Source organism: Carassius gibelio, chromosome B11 (genome assembly GCF_023724105.1).
Source record: "Carassius gibelio isolate Cgi1373 ecotype wild population from Czech Republic chromosome B11, carGib1.2-hapl.c, whole genome shotgun sequence".
NCBI lineage: Eukaryota > Metazoa > Chordata > Actinopteri > Cypriniformes > Cyprinidae > Carassius > Carassius gibelio.
The window spans coordinates 16,324,603-16,348,114 of record NC_068406.1 but is presented as its reverse complement, the minus strand read 5'-3'; the positions used below and the strand labels follow the sequence as shown (position 1 = coordinate 16,348,114).

Sequence of the window (23,512 nt, the reverse complement as noted above, 5' to 3'; positions counted from 1 at the left end):
AGAGACAAAATAACCATTAATCTCATAAAACTACACAATATAAATATATATTTTTTAAGTTGAATGATTATTAGTATTTCAGCCTACTCTGTAGTTAACATACATTTTTATATAAGGCCTTTTTATTATCACGTCTAGGGATTTATAGCAGTTTTTCAGTATATCATATACATTGGGATGTAGTCTGAAAAATTTATTGATGAATGAGTTGAAAAAGTAACATGAATATTTTGCTTTTCATAAATTGTATTTAATCAAAATTAAATACAATTTATGAAAAGCAAAATATTCATGTTACTTTTTCAACTTTTCACTCCTGTTTACGGTGATAAAGTAATTTGTAAATCAGAAGTTTAAAAAAAATATCTTGCTATTTTGTTAAATCTCTTAGAACCCTATGCTTAGAACGTACAAAGACGTCAACGGTACATCAAGCGGCGCAACAACAATTTAGCTTTTTAAATACGTGAGCAGGGAACTTTATTTATTCAAAATGCTCGAGTCACGTGTTTCCGGTTTACAGCCACTTCCGGTTCCTCTCCTGTTTCAGTATTTAAAATATATAAATGTGAGTATTGTTGAAGGGTTTACAGGTAGGCTTTTAAAAATGGCTGGTTCGTATTTCTGATTAGTTTAACATGGCCGTTAAAAACAGCAACCAGTCCTGGTAAATCTAAATAATAATGTTTTATTTACTATCATTTCGCGTTTGCTAATACTTTAGCTACCACGCTAAGTATTGGCGCTAATACGTCTAACGTAAGGCTGTGTCTCAAAACCTAATTTGCTGACTACCTAGACAGCATTTTCTGCATTAAAAGTCGTGGTTTAATCGATAAAGCTTTTGTTATTTATACGAAGAGCAACAATAGGCGGTCAGCTGACTGTTGGACTCAACTGCAGGTGTCATAACATATTGCAAAGAGATTATTCAGATACTTCAACGTTATTAAAACGAAGGAGCTTCAGATGGACAAAGAGTAGATGATTTACAGTGCTGGAAGGTAGAAGAACTAAATAAGTATTGTTTGCTGCTTAAAACACTGTATCTGAGTGTAGCCCCACTAATGTGTATTTCCTTATTCCAGCTGTAATAAGAACAGGGAAGCTCTACAAACATGGAAACAGAGGAAGTAGTGGCTGCGTCTCTTGTGGAACCAACAACCGAAGTCAAAGATGCAAATACGGAGGAAAGCAAAGAGCCCGCGGAAAGCACAGACATCCAGAATCATGTCACAGATGAAAACAAAGAGGGAGCTGTAACTGAGAAGGAGGGTGAGTCTTCCAAAGATGATGACAAACCACCTTGTGACTGGTTGGAGCCACTCGAAGAAGACTGCGACGATGTCGATTCCCAGAGCGTTGATGGAGAAATAGAGAGCCTTGTGGGGAGCGAATGGAGCGGCAGTGTGGTTAGTGTTAGGAAAAACGCTGGAGAGAGAGGTGGCAGAGGTGTTGGGTATGTACATAACCTGGATTCTAATTAAACATCTCACGTCAAACTTCAAGTCATAAGTTACTGAAAAAGAATACATTTTCCTCATATGCATTTATTTTTAAACTAAAACAGATGCATGTTTTGCTTTTTCTTCTAGGAGACCGAGGAGGAGAGCACAATGCGAGGTAGATGAAGAATGGGAAGATTGGCCATCATTAGGGAAAGGATGGAAACGCAAACAGGTTTTTCGTCGGTCAGGCACCAGTGAAGGACGCAGTGATACATACTACATGAGGTATTGTAAGAATGACTCAATTAAAGGAATAGTTAGAAACGAAAATTTACTACCCCTCATAACATTCAAGATGCAGAATCCCTTGCTCACTGAGAGATCCTTTGCAGTGAATGGGTGCCGTCAGAATGTGAGTCCAAACAGCTTATTAAAACATTCCACAAGAGATCCCTGCAATTCTAGTTTATCGATTAATGTCTTCTGTGTGATGTTAAAAGCAAACGCATGTTTCTAAGCCATTTTAATGTTAAACCGTTGCTTGTGGCCAAAATGTGAGTCTGTAATAACACTTCATCCTCTTCCATCAAAATATTGAAAACCTATTTCTTTAGAACTGTTTTGGACAGTTTTTGCTTGGAAATTACACTTGATCTGTGCATTTTTCTCTCTTGATTTTAACGAGATGTGTTTTTCACTGGAAAAAAAGCAATATTATGGATAGAGGACTCATATTTTTGCCAGAAACAATGGTTTGGAGTTAAAAACATTTAGATTTATTTATCACAAACATGCAACTTTTCACTTGTTGTTAATCGATATAATTGTACAAATCATTGTGATGATTTTATCAGCTGTTTGGGACTTTGGCATCCATCCACTGCAGAGGATCCATTGGTGAGGAAATGATGTAATAAGGCATTACTATTTTGCTTCACCCCTTCATTTTATTATTATTCTTTCCTTTCAGTCCAAGAGGTCATAAAGTGAGAAGTAGGGTTGAGCTTATGAAGTTTATGAGTGCATCTGTGGACCTCACAAATTTTGATTTTAAAACGGGCCAGTTTCTTGATGAAGCGCCTCGAAGAAGAAAGGTGAGGAGATGTTCAGCATGCCATTCTTAGCTTGCTTTTATTCACACATTTCCCACTAATACCTACATTCTGGTATCCATAGAGAAGGAAAGTGGATTCTCCCCAGGCACACTTTCCTGTACCCAGTTTTCCAAATGAAGTAGCAGATCCAGGTAGTGCAGCCGGCAATCCAGGATCTTCGGCTAGTCTCATCTACAGTACAGCTCCGAAGTTGAGTTCATATTCAGTCCAAAAGGGTGCCAATACAGTGATCACTCCAAAATCCAGTACCTATACTAGTCCTGAAACAGATACCGCTTTACTAGGTGCCACCCCACAATTTACTGTTGATCTGACTGAAGAATCTACAAATCCAACTCCTCCTTCGGGTGTTTCAGTGTCTGGGGCCCTAGATGGGCCAGTCAATGGTGCCAGTGGAAATTCACAAAAATGTTTTAGGTAGGCAAAGCTTCTTTTACTTACTCTATAGCCTAATTGTCAAAAACAGTGGTATTAATATCTTTCTTCACTATGTTCTTTTTGTTTTTACTCAGTGTCTGTCTAAAATGTCATAAAACCTATGATTTTGAAGAGGGACAAACTATGTGCCAGGAGTGCAGACTAGAGGTTATCGTATGTATGTATCAAAATGTAGTAATTTATTTTCCAATTCGTGAGTGCAGGCAAGTAAGCGGTAATAGTCTATTTCAGCTAACACTAGTATTGTGGTTTTTTTTTTTTTTTTGGTTTATCAATAGTCAGACGAAGAAAACCCTACAAAAAGGTATGCTTTCATTTTTTTAGTTTTTTGGCTTTATGTAATGTTTTGGCTTACAAATAAAAACATTTATTGTACATTTTTTTTTGTAGTGGATTCCATGTGGCCGATGCCGGGCTTGCCAGTATACAGTGGACTGTGGAAAATGTGTTAATTGCAGAAATGGTCGGCTACGCGTCCGACTCAATATCCACTCTCGTAAAGTCATTAAGTGTCACAAACGGAAGTGTTTGCACCCCATCAATAGAGACAGGGCTGTAAAGGTAATAATAATTAGTTTATTATATTTTAAGAAGCAATTTATTCCCATGATGGCAAGGCTGAATTTTCAGCAGCATTACTCCTGCTGTTACTTGTTCTTCAGAAATCATTTTAATATGCTGATTTGTTCCTCCGGAAATTGTTGAAAACATTTTTGTGGAAGCAATTTTTTTTTTTCCAGGATTCCTTAAAAAAATTCAAAGTTCAAAAGTACAGCATTTTTTTGAAGTAGAAATATTTTGTAACAATATAAATGTCTTCACTGGATGAATTGCTAATTTATTAAAAATAAAAAGAGTTACTCTTTGTGTCTAATGATCATATAATCCTCACTCACCTTTATCTAATCCACAGGCATCAGAGTGGCAGTTTCCAAACATGGACGTGTCACTAAGCACTGCTTCAAATATTTCACATGTGAGAATAAAATGCTTTGAACTACACCATTCTTTTCACACAGTGCTTCATTATGCTTGTAAAAGAAAAAGTTTTAAACATTCAGTCTCCCTCTTCCATTCTTTTATTTTTCAGCCTTCAGTCTCAGATGATTTTGAGGAATCGCAGGTAAAAGTCTTATAAATAATCTGGCAGAGTAAACTGAGAGATTCCTGTAGTTTTAATATATAGAACAGCTAAAACTAAATGTTGTTTTCCTGTAAGCAGAGCTCCTATCTGCAGTACAGCGACTCTGAGGATCTGTCTATGTTCTTTGGGGGTAATGATGGTGACAATGGCCTGGATGAGGTAGAGTTCTAGCTAGCCAGTTAAATACACTGCAATAACATGATCCAAGTGCCTTGATCACACACATGCGCATTGCTTGAAGAGAATCACAAAGTATTTTTTTTTTAAATATATATATTTTTTTCTTGATTTGCAGATGGGTGTGCCAAAAGTACGCCGCCGTTCCTGTGGGAAGTGTAAAGGCTGCGTTCGCCGTACAGACTGTGGAAGCTGTGATTTTTGCATGGACAAACCCAAGTTTGGAGGAAGAAATAAGAAAAGACAGAAATGCCGTCTACGACAGTGTCAAAGAGAGGCTATGGTGGGCTTCAGTAAAATATTTTTTAATTGTATTATTAGCGTTGACTTGTTAATATGAAAGAGAATGTTGTTTTATGGTACATTATTTTGAAACCTTTAGTTGTCCACTAAATCTAGGATTATTTTCTGTCTTTTTTTTTGGGTCCATATAATAACATTTATTTTAATGTAATATATTATATAACGTTTAAAAGTTTATTGAGAGTGAATTTTGACTATTTAGTGAGAGTTTAACTCCTTGCGAATGAATGACTCTAAGATTGTTCTATTTATATAATCTATTAAAAAACAAACAAACTGAGCCTAGTACTGTTATGTGTATTTTAGTTGTGTGTGACCAAGTGTAGTTCAGTGGAACCAGAATAGTTAAATCCTGTTCAGTGAAAATCTTGTCTCAATGTTTGTGTTTAATAGAAGCATTTGCTGCCCATGGATGAAGCGGAGATGCTCTTTTCTCAGGGCTGGGTTACACACGGCAGGCCACGGTACACATATGGACGTGGTAGACCCAGGTCCAAAAAGTTGTGGGACTTCGAGGTTTCAGATAACGAGGCTGAATCATATGTGCCAAAGCTGCATACCTCAGGTGTTGGCCAGGTGCTGAATCGGAACAGGTTCCTTCATCCCAGTTACAACAGAAAGGTATTCGGGAATCTATAAAGCATTTCCACTTGTTCCTGTTTGCTCTCACTAACTTTTTCTTCTTGTTGATTTAGGCTTATGTTTATACTGATGTTGCAAACAGTCATTTGATGAACAACATCCCATTCTACAATCCACAGAAATTTGTGGTATGTTTTCACCATGAAAATTAATATAATACTCATATAATGTTAAGCAAGTCATAATGATTCCTTAGTTATGATATGATTCCCAGTTTTCTCTAAACATAAATAGGATTATTTGAATTGAGTTGCATTTTCGTATTATTTGAACAGACCTATATAAATATGCTCATGTCTCATTTCTGTCCGTCATCCCTATCTCTTGAGAAGATGAGCCCCCAGCTGCACATAGGGCGGGCGGAGATGATCAAAGAAAATGGGCTTCAAGGCACTGGCATCAGTAGCAGAGCCCTTCAGTCTGCGGTAAGCTCCTTATGCTTGTCTGTTTTCAGCTTAAACAAATAAAAACAAACAAAGATTAGCAAGTGGGAAATAAACAGTAAGGTTATCTTAGGTGCTGTCTTTCCTTAGGTTGGGTGGTGAAAGTGAAATGCATTCAAGATTGTATTTGTACCAATCAATTTTTGGTCTAACCAGTGTGCATGCATAGCTGTTCACTTCTGATATTATTCCCACATCCTGTTTTCTATCACATTATCTTGAGAAAGCACGTCTGAAAATAACAGTAATGCATAGCCTCCAGATAATGTTTTAAATGAAATATTTGCAACATCTATAAAAAGTAACTTTTTAAAGAAATTAATACAATATAAGATGCAATATAAAGTGACTGTAAATACATTTATAATGTTGCAAAAACAAATTGCATTCTTTTGAACTTTCTGTTCAAAGACGAAAACATTTTTCTATCAATTTCACAAACCTACAAGGCAGCACAACTGTTTTTAACATTAATAATAATAAGAATGCTGACTAGAGCAAAAAATCAGAATGATTTCTGAAGGATCATGTAACATAAGACAGGTTGAAAATTCAGCTTTGCCATCATAGGCAGTATTTTCAAATTTAAGAGATTTGAGTAATGATTTTAACTGTATATATAATTTATTTACATATTTTTACTATATGCTATATATTTATTTCCACTTCCCATGTATTTAGAGACCAGAGGTTCTTCCTATGGCCATTCCACCAAACTGTCCTGGAGGGAGTTTGGGGGAAGGGAATCGATCACATGGTTCAGCAGGTCAGGAGCCATGTCAAGAGGAGCAACAGGAGGACGAGTCTTGCCCATCGGTAAGAAGCCGTTTTAGGCGTACGGTGTGTGTGTGACATTGAAGTTGTGGGAATAGTAATGATTGTGTACTTCTGGCTTTTGCAGATCACTCAGAAATTCAGCATGGGTGACAATGACCCCACAATCCAAGCCATCGACATCAATCATGAACTGATGCCTCTGCTGAGATCTCTTCGTAGCATGGTACTTCCTGTCCTCTGGTTCTGTGTTGTGGTGGAAGGCCCTCAGTTACAGCTGATGCAGTGCTCTAAGCGCTCCACTATGGCAGACACCGTTATTCATATTGAGCCCCACTTCCACTACCACATCAGTGTCCAGGGACAGCCGCTCCTGCCCACCCACAGACTATACGACAGCCACCCGCCTCGTCTCACCACTACAATAGAGATTGTTGCCCTTCTCGAGGACCTAGAAAGGTACTCGGTCTGCCAGGGCTCAGGGCACAAAAAATCCACGACTGGGTCAGAGCCTGTGGTTCCCGAACGGGCTGCTACCTGTGACTTCCTGGTTTTTTCAGAAACAGAATGCTGTGAAAAATGCAAAGCTCTATAAGAAGTATAGAGAGACTATTCAGCACATGGGAATTGGTCTTCAAGTAATACATCATCTATTTTCTAATTTTGAACTATTCTAGAATATCTTTCGACTCTAATATAAAATTATTAGAGAATTGTTTTTATGTTTTTTCAGAATGGTGCCAGCATTACATTGACTGATGAATCAGTTTTTGGTTACTTTATTCCACAAAAAGGACTAATATTACTTCCCACATTAACAAAATAGTTTCCCCAAAAATAAAAATAAAGATGTCATAATTGACTTACCCTGGTGTTGTTGTAATGTTGTATGCCCTTATTTCTTTTGTGGACCGCAATCAGACAGCACCAGGGTGATTAAATGATGACTTAACGTTCATTTTTGAGTGAACTATCCTTTAAATGAGTGACCACTAAACATGTAGATGTTATTTGTGTGTTTGTTTTTTTACCCTAGAATATGTGACAGGTTTTGGTACCTACTCTGGCTAAGGATGCTCATTGAATCCCGGTCAAATAAATGGAGGCAGTGAATGGAAATGTTTTACATAGTCAGACGTTGAGCAGTTTAACTGTACATCTGGCCTTGCACTAAAGTTATAATAGTGCTTTAAATCCATTTTGTTTTAATTCCTCACACCAGTGATATCTTTACATGTTTTAATGCTTATGTACTTCTCAGGGGGGGTTTTCAGAATGCATTGATCAGGTGGAAGGTCCATGTTTGTAAAAAAAATTGAATAATTGCTGTATGATACGTGATGAGGCTGCTTTCGTTTTGGATAGACAATTTTGTACATAGTGCAATTGGTGGCAGAGAAATTAGATAAAATATAGCGAGAATGTGTTTTTTTTTTTATGTTTTATATATAAACACATCTTTTGCTTTCCAGAATTTGTTTCCTCTGTTACAAAACACTTTGAATTATGTTTGTATGTGCTTTCATATAAATAATCTGATTTATTTCTGTTTATTTAATAAATCGTATTCTCAGTTGAATGACTGCCATTATGTGGTCAAAGCAATATATATCACCATACTACTAGTTAATTAATCACAGCACATAAAATTTTATACTATAGTAAAAGCTTCCTCAGAAGTATTTTATTGCTATATAATAGTTAAAGATTTTTACAGGGAGGATTCTGGATATCTCTTTATTGTCAATGTTGTTGTTGTTTTTTTTTAGCAGTAAATATGTCTACAAACTCGTATGTAAATAATTGTTGGAAAAAAATTATGTTTAGTGAACGTGCTACTTGAGTGGAGTAGCTTAAATATGTATTTAGATGTTTTCTTTCCACTAGTTTGATGGATGACTTGTAATGGAAGCTAAATAGCCCAAACCTATTTTTGTTTGTAGTGTGTTGTCTTCATAAGGACTCATTCAGTAACTTAATTTAAATGCCGGACTTTAAAAGCATCACTGATGTCACACAGTTGCTGCAGCATCCACATGTAAATGTTCTTCTGCGGTATCATGGATCAATTATGCAATATACACGTACACAGAAGGGGGCGCCATAGCACAGTATAATTGCACTTAATTCATTTAGTGCCAAGTAGAATCTAAAATGTAAATGTGTTTTGTATGTTGTTATTTAGATATAATTAAAAAATATATATATATATATATATATATATAACGGTTTAATATATATATCGGTTTAACTGTCTAAACAGTAAATTATTTCCTCAGGAAATGCTCAGTTGTTCACTATTCAACATGCTTTTTTTCGTTGCAAACAGACTAACATCCTAGAAAGCAATGCAAACCTCAGTTTAGACATGGTGTGTGTGTAGTTTGTCAGCTGGGTCTATATAAATAGGCGAGACTGAAAGAGTTGATCAGACAAGTGGATGTGTGTTGCTCTTCCCTGTTTGCCAGTCTTGTTCCAGAGGTGTGACGGCGTTTTACAGTGGTTAACTGGGATGAATGCTGAAACGTGAGAGAAGATGTTATAATATCATCGTCCCGGTGGCTGGCGCGATGCAGGGACCTTGTGCGCGTTTTGCATGAAGCGGGGATGTGATCTGCAAGATGTGACTGAGGAGAGCCGCAGATGAATATTAATTGGCATCCAGGTCCGTGTTCATTTCTCATGATATCTTCTCTTAGATGTCGCGTTTTCTTATACAGCAGACAACCTTAAATGGGACTAATATATTAAATATGAAGAGCACTAGATGTATATATGGTTTAGTGGAGAAGAATGTGCTCGCTAAAATGCAGAGACGCATGGGGAAAATCTTCCTGCTATCCTATTAGATTTCTTGGACATTTTTTTGTGTTGGGCTGAATGGTTTTAGAAAATATATTGTCATTGTAAACAAGCATTTACATTTTCGTATCCGCGTCTTATTCCTCCAGCATATAGTTTTGCTGATGAAAGCGTCGCGCGTGGCTTTCATTGGGATTTCTCGTGGCATGTTGCTATGCAATGAATTAGTGATGCAAAACAGTCACATCTGTTATTTGTCTGTTTGATTTGATTAACAGTTAATGTGCCGTGTGTAAATGCATGTGTTTTCTCGGACACTACACTCTAATATAATGCGATATACTACGTATCCCTGCGTGTTTCTCAGTTTGATTCATTTAAGTGATTCGAATCTTCTGAATCAGTTACTTAAAAGATTAATTCAGTGACCCTTTCCACACAGGTTACATCGCCAGTAGGTGGGCACACCTCTGAATTCGGAACAGCATCGTTTTACTATGTCTTACTATTTCATCATTTCATAACGATATGAAGTATGCTAGCTATTACGAATGAGTTGTGTGTGTCCTGAGCGAGTCACATGATCGATTCTTTAGAAACACCGAATCTTTCACCATCGTATTATTTTTCAATATTTTGTGTCAATAAATAACAGACAACAGAAAGAGTGCTCGAGCATCCTGTTTTTCCAACAAACAATTTACTGTAATAACTTAATATAACGTTGTCAACTTCATGGTTTTTAATCCAGCCATAAAGCATAAATAAATCAATTTCATTACCACCCTTGCAACATTTTAATTGTATATTGTCATTTGCAGGTTAATAACAATATTTTATGTACTTCTTAAACAAATAAGATGATTACACTTACAAAAAGTACTATGATGTAACCATGCACCATTATAATAGCTATACTATTATAGCTATTTTAATTTTAAAGTTTTAGTAAATTTTTTATGTGTTTTTTTGTTGTTGTTGTTATTTTTCTAACTTTTCCTTTTTTATATTTGAACCTTGACGGGAGCAATCCGAGAGTTTTTTTTTTCTTCCATGTAATATTTTCATATAATATCGGGATTAATTGCATTTAAGATAGAAGTTTGTTTACATACTATATATGTGTGTAATATGTATATTTATTATGTATATAAACAAATACACACACATACATGTATATATTAAGGGAAAATATGTTAATTTATATATAAGATATCTATATCTAATATAAATTATATACAAGTATAAATATATAGGCTACATACACATTTTGTTTTATATATATATACACATATGTGTGTGTGTGTGTGTGTGTGTGTTTATATATACATGATAAAAATACACACTACACACACATAAACTTTTCATGAATGATCATTTTAATCATTTTGCAGCCCCACTTTATTTCAGTGAACAAAATTAATTTTAATAGTTTGTCAACAGGAACGATACTGACCTGCAGACATACAGCACAAATTTGACTATGGTTGAAGTGACATTTATATCCTGTGGTTTGTTTCATCCAGCCTACATCATAATTGATAATTTGTGTGACAATCAACAAATTTGTCCATTTATTTAAATGAGACATTTACTTTGTGCCTATAATGGCACGTAATGAACTGCACTTCTATAATTGAAGCTCTCTCAATCATGTCCCACTGTGTTCACTGCTAGTCGAGGATGGTGAGCGTGGTTAGAAGTGTCTAGACTCTGAGTCACTTTGCTTTGCAAAGCACTGATTTCATGCTCCATCTAGCACTGTCAAGATTGTATTTTCAGAAGATCTTTTCTGTTTTTGAGCTCCTCCTTCTCCAGGGCACACTGGCAATAAAGAGTTCAGTTGTGGCTTGATGTTGTTACCATGTGCACACAAGCAGGCACTAAAGACTCGGGGTAACATCTGTTTAGCTTGTTATTTTTTCACTCTTTTCTCATTTGCAATATTTTAGATGGTTATATGGAGTGATAATATATCACAGCTAAATGCTTCAAGGGTTTATAAATGTATTGACAAAAACAACACTGAAAATTTATTTAAAGTCATCTTTTTTATGTTCCATAGAGGTTTGGAATGACAGAATTTTCATTTTTGGGTTAACGATCCCTTTAAACTGGCTTGAGTCACGACCACAAATTATAGTGTAGGGTGTGAGTGTCCAAACAAATGGCTCTCTGTCATCTGTCCAGCTGACCCCAGGACAGGACCTGAGGTGGCAAAATACTGTCTCCTCCCCGGCTAGGCTGTGAAATGTACATGTTTTCACAGAGGGATTTACAACAGTGTTGCCAAGCTGTGGTCAGCTGTGTTGCTGTCTGTTTGTTTTCACTTTGTTTATCCAGTAGTAAAGAAAACATGGAGGAAAACATTTCGTCTTAGGGTCGACAAGAAAGAGGAGTTGAGCAATTACTCAGGCAGGAAAAACACAAATTTAAACTGCTGTTCAACTATTGTAGTTGAGATTTAGCTTTTTGTTGAGTTTTGTAAGGCTCTGTTGTTCGTCGAGTTTGTACTCACTTCATGAAGACATTAAAAGTAGTTTTTCCCTTTTTTACAGTATGACCAGACATTCCAAAAAATTCCTGAAAAGTAGTATTCTTTCTAAATTCAGTGTTGGTATTGTTAACTAAATCTAAACTAAAACTATTAAAATGCTGTTTTTGTTAATTTAAACTAACATTACTAAGGCCCCCGTCGCGTTTTGCTATATACACATACATTTTGTATCACATAGGTGTTTCGTCCACACGGATCTGGCGTTTTGGGAGAGTGAAACCGATATATTTTGAAACTGGATCCCAAGATAAATCTGACATTGTCGCCCTTGCGTTTTCGCATGGACAGCGAATCCGTATATTTTCTGAAACGATGACATCATCAGCCCACATTTTGCCCCTAGTCAGACACCTCTATTTCATTTAACAGAAACAAAAACATAAACAAACCCTCTTTTTATTAACTAACATAAAAGAATTAATAAATGTATTGTTCCATGTTCATTTGTATACCGCACGCAAGGTTTATGCGCATAGTCCAAGTCGTCTTCTTCATTTTTATATATAGGGTTACTATAGGGTTACATCAATCAATTATAAGTGAATAAAAAGACTGCAGTGTTTCCACTCATGAAGTGCAATACACTTGTACATTTTTATATTTCCTGATCTACAGTTGTTGATAATTACAGTCAAATGGCTTTGGAGACTATCAACACTCCATGTCAATTTAAATGTGTCCTCAATTATGTCTTTTTGTTTACTTACAAAATGCATGATTACACTCGCAGCATGGCCCATTAGATGTAGTTTTGTCGTTGACCCAGAAATGCTCTTCTTTGCATCTCTGTTGTATTTTGAACAGATATGATGCAACAGCTAGAGCAAGACAGAAAGCAAGAAGTGGCTTCATCTCTTTCTTTAATTCTTTGTGTGCCAGAGCCCTGTTGGTGTGCTAAAACAGGGCAGTGCAAATGAGAGACAGGTCATGACAAGTCCTTGGGATTGCCTTTGTCTGCTTCGAGAATGCACTTCTCCCCCAAGTGCTAATCTCAGCCCCTCCGATTTCTACAATCAGGTCTCATGGTCGCAGATAGCATCAGATCCCTTTGCTACGCCAATTCACCATGCTCTCATGTGCAGGAAAAGTGTGTCATAAATTTCTAGGCTGCCTGTTCTATGTCAGTTGGTGTCATCTTGCTCATGTCATTGAGTATGATAGAATTGTAACATCCTTCAGAAAAGTATTTTACGAGGTGGTGATTTAGCATGAATATGTATGATGCTTACTATGGAAATGTACAATGAAAATCAACACCAAAACCTATCTGACAGTGGGGTGTGAGCAAATTGTAAGAAAATGAGATCATACGAATTTAAATGAATTATCTCCCAATTTGTAAAAACTTAAATTTAACCATTTTTTTGGCAATAGAAAAACAAATGCAGTTAGCAGATGGAGGTGTTTAATGTTATTTTTAGTGCTGGAAAGCCCATAAACTCATTTTATGTTCTAGAATCAAATAATGCTTGATTGTTTTAAAGCAAAATGATTGCCTGCAGTATTGACACAGTTGTTGTTCCTGAGCACAGAAAAAAGTTTAGAGGAATGCTGCATGCAGAGGTCAGTAAATTGCTAAGTAAACACTGCTGACTCTTAATGTTTGTTGACCACATGCTAATAACTTTTGAACCGTAAGGAATAGTTAAAAAATGAATTCATCATTTACTCATCCTCATGTCATACAAAACCAATAGCCATACTTTTAGTTCTGGAAGACAAAATGAGAAATCATGAAGACTGCACTGGTCGTTTTGAGAATGAATGGTGACTAAAAATGTCAGGCTTTAAAAAGGACAGGTACTAAACAGTATACATTAAAATGATCTGCACCACTATTTTAGAATTCTTATAAACCATATATCAATACATTTACTGGACTGTTTTTAATGCATTTCTATGGTGATTTTGTCCTTTTTAAGACTTGGACATCTTCAGTCAAGATTCATTATCATGGTCTTTTTTTCTATGCAGTTCTTCAGAAAAGCTTTTATGTTCTGCAGTAAAAAGTCATGGATTCGGAGCTACAATAGGTTAGTAAAAGACATAGTTATCTTTTTGGGTTCACTGTCCCTTTAAATAAACAATCGCAAGGTAAGTCTTACATTGGCAGTTAACTTAACATGTGTCAGATAAACTTTGTTTGCCTTAAATTTTCAACTACTGCAATGAGAGTAAATCATCCCTGTCTGCGACGTTTAAGTTAGAAAACATATGGTTGTCACGGACGCCAAAGCCTCACCTGTCTGCTTTTCAAACGAAACCATTAAAACAATTTGCCGTGATATCTTGGACTCTCCATATTGGACAGAAACGCGATTTAATGCGGTTTAAATATTTGAATTGCTTGGAAATGTAACTATATATTTTAATTTATTGAAAATGGTGAATGTATACAATAACAATGTATAATATTTTTAGCAATTTTATCAGTGGCTAACCCCCGTCCCTGTGTGTAGATGGTTTCGTCCTTGTTGCCTTTAGGGCTTGTAGAAATCACTTGCTTGAGTTGCAGCTTCTGCACGAGAAGAAACACGAAATACTTTGAGTTCGTGCGCAAGAGACAACTAAAAGAGTAAGAAATCGGGCGTGCAATAAATTAAGTCTGATTTTTTTCTTTCCTTTTGCGGATATTTTTTCAGTGACTTCATTTGGTCAAGGTAAGTCCTTGAATCCAAGTTACAAGTTTGAGCAAAGTTTTTCCAGCCTATCAAGCGTGTACGTTAAGCTTTTAAAATGTTACGGAGTAAAAAAAAATTTTTTTACGTGTTTGGTGTTGATGGTGATAAAACCTTTAAAATGACAACCACAATCCTAAAGCATTTATAATCGCATCGCTTTTTCAGAAATAAATAAATAAAAGTTGATTTTGTGACTGCATTCAGAAAGTCGTTTTATAGTCATGGATGTTTCTGAAACGATACTATGCGTTGGAGTCCCAGCTGTGTATACAGTCTCACTTGCCACAGCTGTAATGAACATTTCAATTCACACACTGTAGGATTTGTTGCATGATGGATGTAAACAGAAACAGAGAAACAGTCAGAAAAATCTGTAGTTTTGAGACATAGTCGTCTGTTAAAGACAAATAAGGTGAAATAAAGACTTGAAATTGTTTTAAAGACTTTATAGATATGAATTGATACACATATATTGTTCAAAACTATTTTTTCCACTAAACATCACCTAAAATGTTGGGCAGACGTTTACAACCACTTTCACAATTCACTTTGATTGCTTTTCTTTTTAATCCTGAATCGTGTCTGAAAGTGAATCATGTCTGAGACTGTGCTTAATGATAAGTTTTGTGAAAGTTTTACATTTTTGGCAGTTTTAACCCTTTGAGACAGTATTTCTTTCTGCTTCTGGAACCAGGTTTTACTGTACATGCGATAAGAACCGGCAACCCTACACTGTGCAAAAGTAACAAAAATGTCCTTGACATTAAACATCAAACTTTATTATTAATGCACAGGCCCAAGAACATGAAAACTGACAGCTTTATAAATGCATAAACAACAGTGTAAGTGTGATTTATCAGCACATGGAACAGACACTGAGCCAAATGTGTAATTATTATTATTTCATTTTTCGAAGATATTTTTCACTAAGCTTGATAGTTGCATTTGAGTTTATGTATGTATTTATTTACTTACTTTCTTCTTTATGAGACACAGTGCAGTGGTCTGTATATGGACCTCAGGCTCTCATGCTTTTCCCTTTCTCCCAGTTTATCTCATGCACATGTTTTGTCCCAGGACACTGGGTGCTTAGTCATCAAATTCCTATAAATCCCTTGTTTATATATCTTTCATCGTTCTTTCTGAGTCAGGTTTTGATCTCTGAACATTTATCCTCCCCTCTCTCCTCCCATCATGCTCTCTACCAGGTCTCTACAAGAGCTGAGGTGTGCGATATCTCTTAGCATGTGTCCACCAGATGCGCTTGTAGTGTTTTGAAGAATCGTATTTGTTAATGTGCTCCTATATGAATTTTGAGAGCTTCTTGTTTTAAATATTTTGCCTAATTTATTTATACCCCTACTTATACTTGCTGTTCAGTGTTGTCTGTTTACCCTGCACATGGTGGTTTTATGTCTTGTTTTGTTGTGTGGTGCATTCCCAGCCACCCATCGTACCACATGACCCATGCCACTTCCTCACAAACAAAAACACATCCTGCTTGTTATGTCCAAGATTTGCCAGCAGCCTTTATACCATAACAATGATTCATGAACAATTTTGCAGCATTTGCCATTTGAGTTTTTCTTTTTTCTTGTTTGTGGAAATACAATGGATCCAAAGTGACTTTAAATGGATGTCAGTATGCAGGGTTTTTATTTTTTATTAATATTTAAATTAATTGGTAAATGCTTCTTTTGCCTCTTTTAATAAATGTTCTGATGTCTTCAAATTGAGTTTTGTTGCAGACCAAGTCTTTGAATTGTTATATAAGCCATAGTTTAGATGAGCCAGCAGGAACATATAGACGTTTTTAATGTATGTGTGTGTGTGTGTATAACAAGCATATACGATTTTTCCTCACTAGGGCTCAGCAGTAAATTGAGAAGTCGCACAGTGGCTCCCCCTGCAGGACATTGAGATACTGTAGAATTGTAGACCCCAACATTGAATGACATGCCTCACGTGACTCAAACTACAAGGTGATTGGAGGTTCTCAAATCAGTCTCAGTTCATTTGTTACTCAAAAGATATCATATTCATTAGCTCTATGTTCTTTGTCCGCAGGAGCTGAGGGTTAATTGGGAGCTAAAGACTTCACAAGGCTTCCTCAAATCCATTCTATGGAGGTCAAAGGTCGACTAATCACTACAATGGGCTTAGGGGCTCCAGGTGAGCATACATATTTTCATATTGATAATGGGGTATGGAAGCACAATGTATGCTATAGATTTTTGTTTTGGTTGATATTGGATATTTAATTTTGTTGTAACATTCAAAACAATTTATAGTGTGTTTTAATATGTAAGATTTGATTTTTTTTGTCTCTTATGCTAACCAAAGCTGCTTTTATTTGATCAAAAATAACAGATGTGAAGAATGGCAGTGTAAATATCATTTTAACTTTGGCTTTCTGTCTGATGCACATCATGCTCATGCACAGATATCCAGGGCTGTCAGGACAGCAAGCTGCAAGCAGAGCGAATCTCAGAGCTGCAGGAGCGAAAGCAGAGTCTGCAGAGCCTTTTGAACAGTCGTCTCGGAGAGCTGCGACAAGTGTGTCTTGTGGAGGCGGTGAGATGGTTTATTAAACTTTGAGACAGTATTTTACTTCTAGGCAGTCGCTATAAAATATTGTTCTTTTAAAAAAACAACTGCAAAATGCTGACTTCAGAAGCAAAGAAATTGTGCTTCCAGCTGTTTCAATAAGTGTCTAGGTCTACTATGGTAGTACTATCTAGGTATATAATGATTTATTCATTTGAATGATCTTATTTGATGTGTGAGTGTTGGTTTTAAGGATTACATTGATGTGAGTCACTGTTGTTGTGTGTTTTTTTTTATGTAAAAAAGTGAAACGGGCATACTTATTGGAACCATCTGTCCTAATGAATGGCAGAAAACATTGTAACATTCCCTGTAAAAGCTTTAATTGTTTGTACAGGAGCTCACAGGGAAGCTTCCACGGGATTTTCCTTTAGAAGAAGGGGAAAGACCTCCCTTTGTTCCGTGCCGAGCTGGCCTGACCCCTCATGTTAGCTCAAAAGGAGAGGTGAGTCTGTTTACTGAAAGTTAATAAAAGGATTCTCCTTACAGTTTTTTATTATAACAAACATATGTGTCTTCCATGTAGGATGACCTAGGTCAGCGACGGCAGATGAAAGCTCTCTTCAGTGGTGCCCTGCGCCGGAGCATCGATGCTGATAAAAATGCATTGCACATTAAGAGGACTGTTCATCGGGGATGCCACACAGGTAACATAAACACACATAAAAGCACCAGATAATTTCTGGTAAACATTGGTAATTTCGTAAAAAGTGCATAGATTGAAAATGGCTCTTGTAAAAAAAAAAGTCATTTCTGACTGTTGCCATTGCTTGAAAAGAGGAATTGACAAGTGTTGACAGACCTCAATGTTTATAAATGACTTTTTTTAACAAAAAGCTTACACAAAGAAAGAATTTAGATTACAAAAATGTGTGCCTTCAGACACATTGAGCCAAGTTTGACATCACTGATACCAAACACTATTGTAAAATGTGGCCACTGCTCAAAAGTTTAAATACTTTAATTTGGCAAGAATGCATTACATCAATCAAATGAAAAAAAAAGTGTTCGCATTAATCAAGCAGCACAACTTTATTTTAACTTTATTTAAAATAAGGGACATAATTCTGGTAACACCAAGATTATTACAATATCAGAAGAATTTCTGAAGGCTCTGGTGACATTGAAGACTGGACAAATGGCTGCCTAAAATTCAGCTTTGCTTTCAAAACAATAAATTACATTTTAAAAATATATTTAACTGACTGTTTTTACTGTATTTACAGCCTTTGTGAGCATAAGAGACTTCTTTAAAAAACATTGGTCAAGGAGTGTATGAAATATAGAAATGAATATCTATTCTTATATTATAGACCATGGAAATATCTGATCTTTGTGTAATTATTTTAATGTGACTGTAATTTTTTTCCTTTTTTAGAGGAAACTGTGAAGTCAGAGAGCAGTTCAATGTCAGACTCAACATCACATGACAACGGTGAGGCCTCTTAACATTATCAAACAAAGAAACCTCATCTCAGTACTCTGATTAGTTTGACCACACTGGCCTGTTTCTGACTGTAACTTTGATATTCAACCTGTGGTTTACAGAGGATTCGTCTCCCAGTGTGGCACCTGAGCATCGCTCCTTGTCTCATCCCCGGCTGGCCCAAAGCAGTCCTGACAGTAGGCTCTGTAGGAAGCTGTCGCCTGTAGAGATCTACTACGAGATGAGGACTCGCCGCAACTCAACCTCAAGCTCTGTGAGGTGAGCGGAGGGGGAGGATGGGATGTGTCCACTAGCTGAAATGGGTGAGGTTTACACTACATTTCTAACTTGTGTGAATGTTCATCCAGCCCGAGTCACTCACTCCCAAGAAGTGCATCCAATGTGGAGGGCAGAAGTGTTCCAGCCACGCCGCTGTTGTCCCGCACTGCACCAATCAGCGTTCATGTGAGGTAATGACTTTTCTGAGTTTTTCTTCTGCTATATGTACACTATGGCTAGTAAGGTTCCAACTGCTTCATAGATAACTGAACTTACATTTAGATGGGCTGCAACACAAAATAGCACAATCTGTGCAAACTACTCTTATATATTATTATATACAAATTATTATAATATAGTTTGATATGAGCTTTTTTGGTTTTTGATAATTTTGAATGTTTTTGAAACATTATGCTTAATTATTATTTTCAACAAGGTTACAGTAAAAAAAAAAATTACATGTTATTCATGTGATGGCTATAGCAAGTCATTACTTCAGGCTTCAGTGTCACACGATCCTTCAAAAATCATTTTAATATGCTGATTTGCTGCGTAAGAAACATTGCTTATTATCAGTGTTGAAAAAGTTGTGCTGCTTAATATATTTGTGGAAACCATGATACATTTTTATGGGATTCTTTAAAGAATTGCATTTAAAAGAATTCAAAAGAACAGCATCAGTTTTGAAATAGAAACCTTGTGTAATATTCTAAATGTCTTTACTGTCATTTTTGATCAATTTAAATAATCCATTATGAATAAAAGCTTTTTATTTTTTATTACTGACCAAAAAACCTTTGCACTGTTGCACATAATATACACAGATATTGGCAATAACCAAATTAAACTGTTTAATCATTACTTTGCAGTGCAAAATGAAATAAGAATATGGTTACACTTTACTTAGTCTTTACGTTCAATGCATTATAAAGGCTTATTAAAGGGTATAGTGCATTATGATTAGTGATAATTTGTGTGTTCTAATACATGATATCTTGTCGTAAAGAATTATAACCGAATTTAAAATGCATAGTGCATTATAAGGTGCATTACAAGGCATAATTAATGCATTAAAACTACCTTTATAAACCATTATACATAAAGGCTTTAAGTAAAGTGTTACCAAGTAACACCTTTACTCTACCATTAACCGTCCTATTGGCTTTACCGCAAAGGATAATGCAGTGTAATTTGGCCAAAATAAAATATCTTTGCAGACAGCATAATTATGTTGTCTACATTTTTCCTAACAGGCTTCATGTCAGAAGTGCACTTATGGTGCCCTCAGAAGTCAGCTCTACTACATTATCACTGTAGATCCACTTTAGATCCAAATGCATTAAAAAAAAAGTCTTGTTACTACTACAACTTCTTACTGTCTTCTCTTCTCCTAGGCCGGAGATGCCTGGTGGGATTGCACTGAAGCAGTGGTGTGGCAGTCCAGATCTTCCTCAGTTTGTCCCGTTGGCATCTTTGGAGGGCTCCTCTTCTGAGCGCCGCAGCTGCCCCTACAGTTCCCGTGCTCGTCGTAGCAACAGCTCTGAGGCGCTACTCGACCGCTCGAGTCTCCCTGAGCCCGGTCCTCCTCACAACGGCATGCCACCCCGAGCCGGACCATACAAGAGCTCGGAGTCCCTCACAGATGGGAAGCTCCGTCAGTTCTATCAAGGCAGCCCAGAGAGACAGATGATGGGATTTAAAGATCAGGGTCGAATGCGCTCCTCTCTCGGTAGTGGCACAGGTTACAATGAGATTTTGATGGACTACATTTGGGGCAAACAGCAAAAGAGGCCTGCCCAGGCTCAACAGAACCAGTCAGCAGGACGCATCTGGCCAGACTTCTCCACTCCTCCATCGGGCACCCCTCCACACTACAACGGTTTCTCTCATTCGCAGTTACATCTGGCTGCCGCCCCACCTTCCTATAGCCCCGTGCTGCTGCGGGGTCAAGAGGCCGAACCCCGTCGAGTCAAAGTGACACGAACGAAATCCTGTGGACCCTTCATCCCTTTACAGCAGCACTCGCAGGATGCGGTGTTGTTCTCGGCATATGATCTGTCACATCCCTCCGCTGGATCCACCACTTCTTCTATTCCTAACCTGCTCCCTCACCACACAGAGCTGTCCACTGCTGCAGCGTTCGGCCGCAGAGCGCCTCAGGTCTCTCTTCCCACTCCTGAGGACTCCACCCGGAGTTTGCACAAAGCACTGGCTCTGGAGGGACTCCGGGACTGGTATCTGAGGAACGCCTTAGGTTATTCCACTACGGCCAAAGCTCACGACGGACTGGCCATGCGCCATTCACATACTCACCACCTCGTGCACCAGCCTCAGTCCGTTACAGCCGACCCACTGTACTCTGTGCATCGTCAAATACCTCAGTCAGCTTCATTTCATGGGCATCCCTGGCATGCCAGGTGAGCTTTCCACATTTTCATTTCAGTTTGCCGTGATTATATAAAGTTAGAATATATATATATATATATATATATATATATATATATATATATATATATATATATATATATATATATATTTTTTTTTTAATATAATTTAACACAATGGTTTGTATTGAGTAGGTTTTTAATTAGTTAATTCTTATTAGATTTTTAGTTAAATGATTTCTGGTGGTGACATTTTCATCTTCTCTTTACTTCATGGCAGGTCTGTGGAGCTCTCCCTCTACCCAGAGCCTTTCCCCTTAGAGGGGAGCACTCCAAAAGAGTCTGGCTCTGAGCCCCCTTCACCTGGAACACTGGTCTGACTGGCAGCCAACACACCCCACAGCTTCCAATGCAACATGTTGCAATATTTGATGCAAAATGACACCTTGTTCTAGGGATGCATTTGTCCAATTGCTCAAATTTAACAATTAAAATAAAAATAAAACTGAAAGAATGCATCCTTTGTAGCATACATGCTGCCACACAGACAATGAGAGCAGGACAAAATAGTATTTGATTGGAGAAATATATCATTTTACTATACTTACCATTTCTGCATTTAAATGTACAATTATCATACATTTGATCATACAGTTATCATAGATAAGGAGGCATCTGTAAGAGCACAACTGAAATCGAGTGATCAGTGTGTTGGCTGTCTTAGATCTAGTGCAGCGCTTGATTGTAAACTGGTGTTTACAAGGAGCTTTTTTCCTCCTCCATAATCTCTGTGTGTGTATTATTGGGATGTTATTGTAATTAAATTTTCAAAACAAGATATAAAGGTAATCATATCATCTCCACTTCATCTTGAGATATATATATTTTCTGAGAATAAATAGATTATAATATGTATGTATTCTTAATTACTATTTTGTAACTAATATGTTTCAGATTAACAGTCATTTAATTATATACAAGTCTACTCAGATTTGAATTAACTCATGCGTTTTAAATGTCCTATAACAGCAGTGAATGTGTTGCATACCTGTTTGTTTATATCTATATATCTATATGTAGCTATGAAGAGTATGCTAAATAGCATTTCATATTATGGACCTTGAAGTGAGGATGAGCTTTCTCTTGGAGGGCTTGTGTTCTCTGAAGTCTTGTCAAGTAAACAAGCAGTTATCAAGTCCACTATTTCAACAGACTTGAAAAGGACTGCTGACCTAAAATTTTGAGATCTTGAATTCTGAAATGGTAGTCTTGAGGTCTGTTCACACCAATTAAAAAAAAAAATTGTGAGAAGATTTTAAAATGAAAAATGCATTCCTATGAAATCCTTTATACAGAGTCAGAAATAAATGAACGAGCATTCATGTTTTTTTTTTTTTTTTAATGCTTTTTGGATTAATTTTGGGATGCCAAATAGTTTTAAGGGTTCAACAATTTTGAGAAAATTGGCATCAGACTCTGTGTGAATTGTTTGTGGATATTTAATATTTTCATGTTTAGTTGTATTCAACTTGGCAACCCCTTTAATAGATAATCTTAAATCTTTAAGTGAGCATCTACTGTAGTTTACATGTTGAGCAGTGGCATAAGCTGGTCTTATGTTACCTTATAATTGTCTTAACCAGTCAGTAGGTTATTCTGTTTACCTAGCAGTTTGGTAACCTTTTTTTTTTTTTTTTTTTACAGTTCCTGACTGTATGATTTAGTTTTTCTTCGAACTAGGTTCTTCCTGAAATAGGCTAAACCACATATTATTATTACCAGTTACCAGCTTGTGAAGATTATCCTCGAAATCAGTAAATTTTTGCTGTGGAGTGTATTAAATACAACACTATAGGGTGATTTTCACCCATGTTAAGCCTATGAATTATTCCTAAAACTGCAGAACATATGATGATTTAAGTTTCAAATGATGATGGTTCATTTAATGTTTGGTTAATTAGACTTGAGGGGTTCATGCTACTCCTCATCTTGCGGGTTTGTGAGGTGCCTCCAGTTGGAATCAGAACGTCATGACCAAACAGCTGTGCATTGCTAGTCTCTTTTAGTGTATTTTGGTGACATAAATGTCTGTACTGTAATTAATTATAAATAATGAAAAATACCTATATGTAGCAACTTGAATAAACAATATATATTGTATATTTATGAACTAATCAGATTTTGTATACATATTTATTTGCATAGTACATGGCTCTGGTTTGTTTCCACCAGTGAATAGGACTCTAGTTGGCGTCTTTATAAATGACACCATGTTTTGGCTTTAAATTGTGC

The 23,512-nt window shown here is 36.6% G+C and overlaps 2 protein-coding genes across 7 annotated transcripts; both read left to right on the top strand.

Annotated features, from left to right (window-relative positions):
* Window positions 1-495: 495 nt before the first annotated feature.
* On the top strand, window positions 496-8,072 carry LOC127968489 (uncharacterized). 3 transcript variants are annotated; one of them, XM_052569750.1, is made up of 18 exons: window positions 550-568; window positions 904-1,004; window positions 1,089-1,459; window positions 1,596-1,733; window positions 2,419-2,542; window positions 2,625-2,980; window positions 3,076-3,158; window positions 3,280-3,305; window positions 3,392-3,562; window positions 3,915-3,977; window positions 4,092-4,124; window positions 4,224-4,304; window positions 4,441-4,605; window positions 5,019-5,246; window positions 5,321-5,395; window positions 5,600-5,692; window positions 6,392-6,526; window positions 6,612-8,072. In XM_052569750.1, the coding sequence occupies exons 3-18, from the start codon at window positions 1,119-1,121 to the stop codon at window positions 7,077-7,079; spliced, it is 2,580 nt and encodes an 859-aa protein (XP_052425710.1). In that variant the 5' UTR covers window positions 550-568; window positions 904-1,004; window positions 1,089-1,118; the 3' UTR covers window positions 7,080-8,072. The 3 variants fall into 3 exon arrangements, with proteins under 3 accessions (XP_052425708.1, XP_052425710.1, XP_052425709.1); XM_052569748.1 differs by lacking the exon at window positions 904-1,004 and having other exon boundaries at window positions 496-568; XM_052569749.1 differs by lacking the exon at window positions 550-568 and having other exon boundaries at window positions 575-1,004.
* An 847-nt stretch (window positions 8,073-8,919) lies between these two features.
* LOC127967829 (coiled-coil domain-containing protein 120-like) lies at window positions 8,920-22,135 on the top strand. 4 transcript variants are annotated; one of them, XM_052568550.1, is made up of 11 exons: window positions 8,920-9,149; window positions 16,392-16,506; window positions 16,592-16,696; window positions 16,968-17,098; window positions 17,469-17,576; window positions 17,658-17,778; window positions 18,510-18,566; window positions 18,680-18,836; window positions 18,926-19,027; window positions 20,231-21,253; window positions 21,501-22,135. In XM_052568550.1, exons 3-11 carry the CDS (start codon window positions 16,648-16,650, stop codon window positions 21,598-21,600), a joined length of 1,848 nt encoding a protein of 615 aa, XP_052424510.1. In that variant the 5' UTR covers window positions 8,920-9,149; window positions 16,392-16,506; window positions 16,592-16,647; the 3' UTR covers window positions 21,601-22,135. The 4 variants fall into 4 exon arrangements, with proteins under 4 accessions (XP_052424510.1, XP_052424509.1, XP_052424511.1 ...); XM_052568549.1 differs by having other exon boundaries at window positions 8,934-9,149; window positions 16,595-16,696; XM_052568551.1 differs by lacking the exon at window positions 8,920-9,149 and adding an exon at window positions 14,330-14,503.
* Window positions 22,136-23,512: the final 1,377 nt, after the last annotated feature.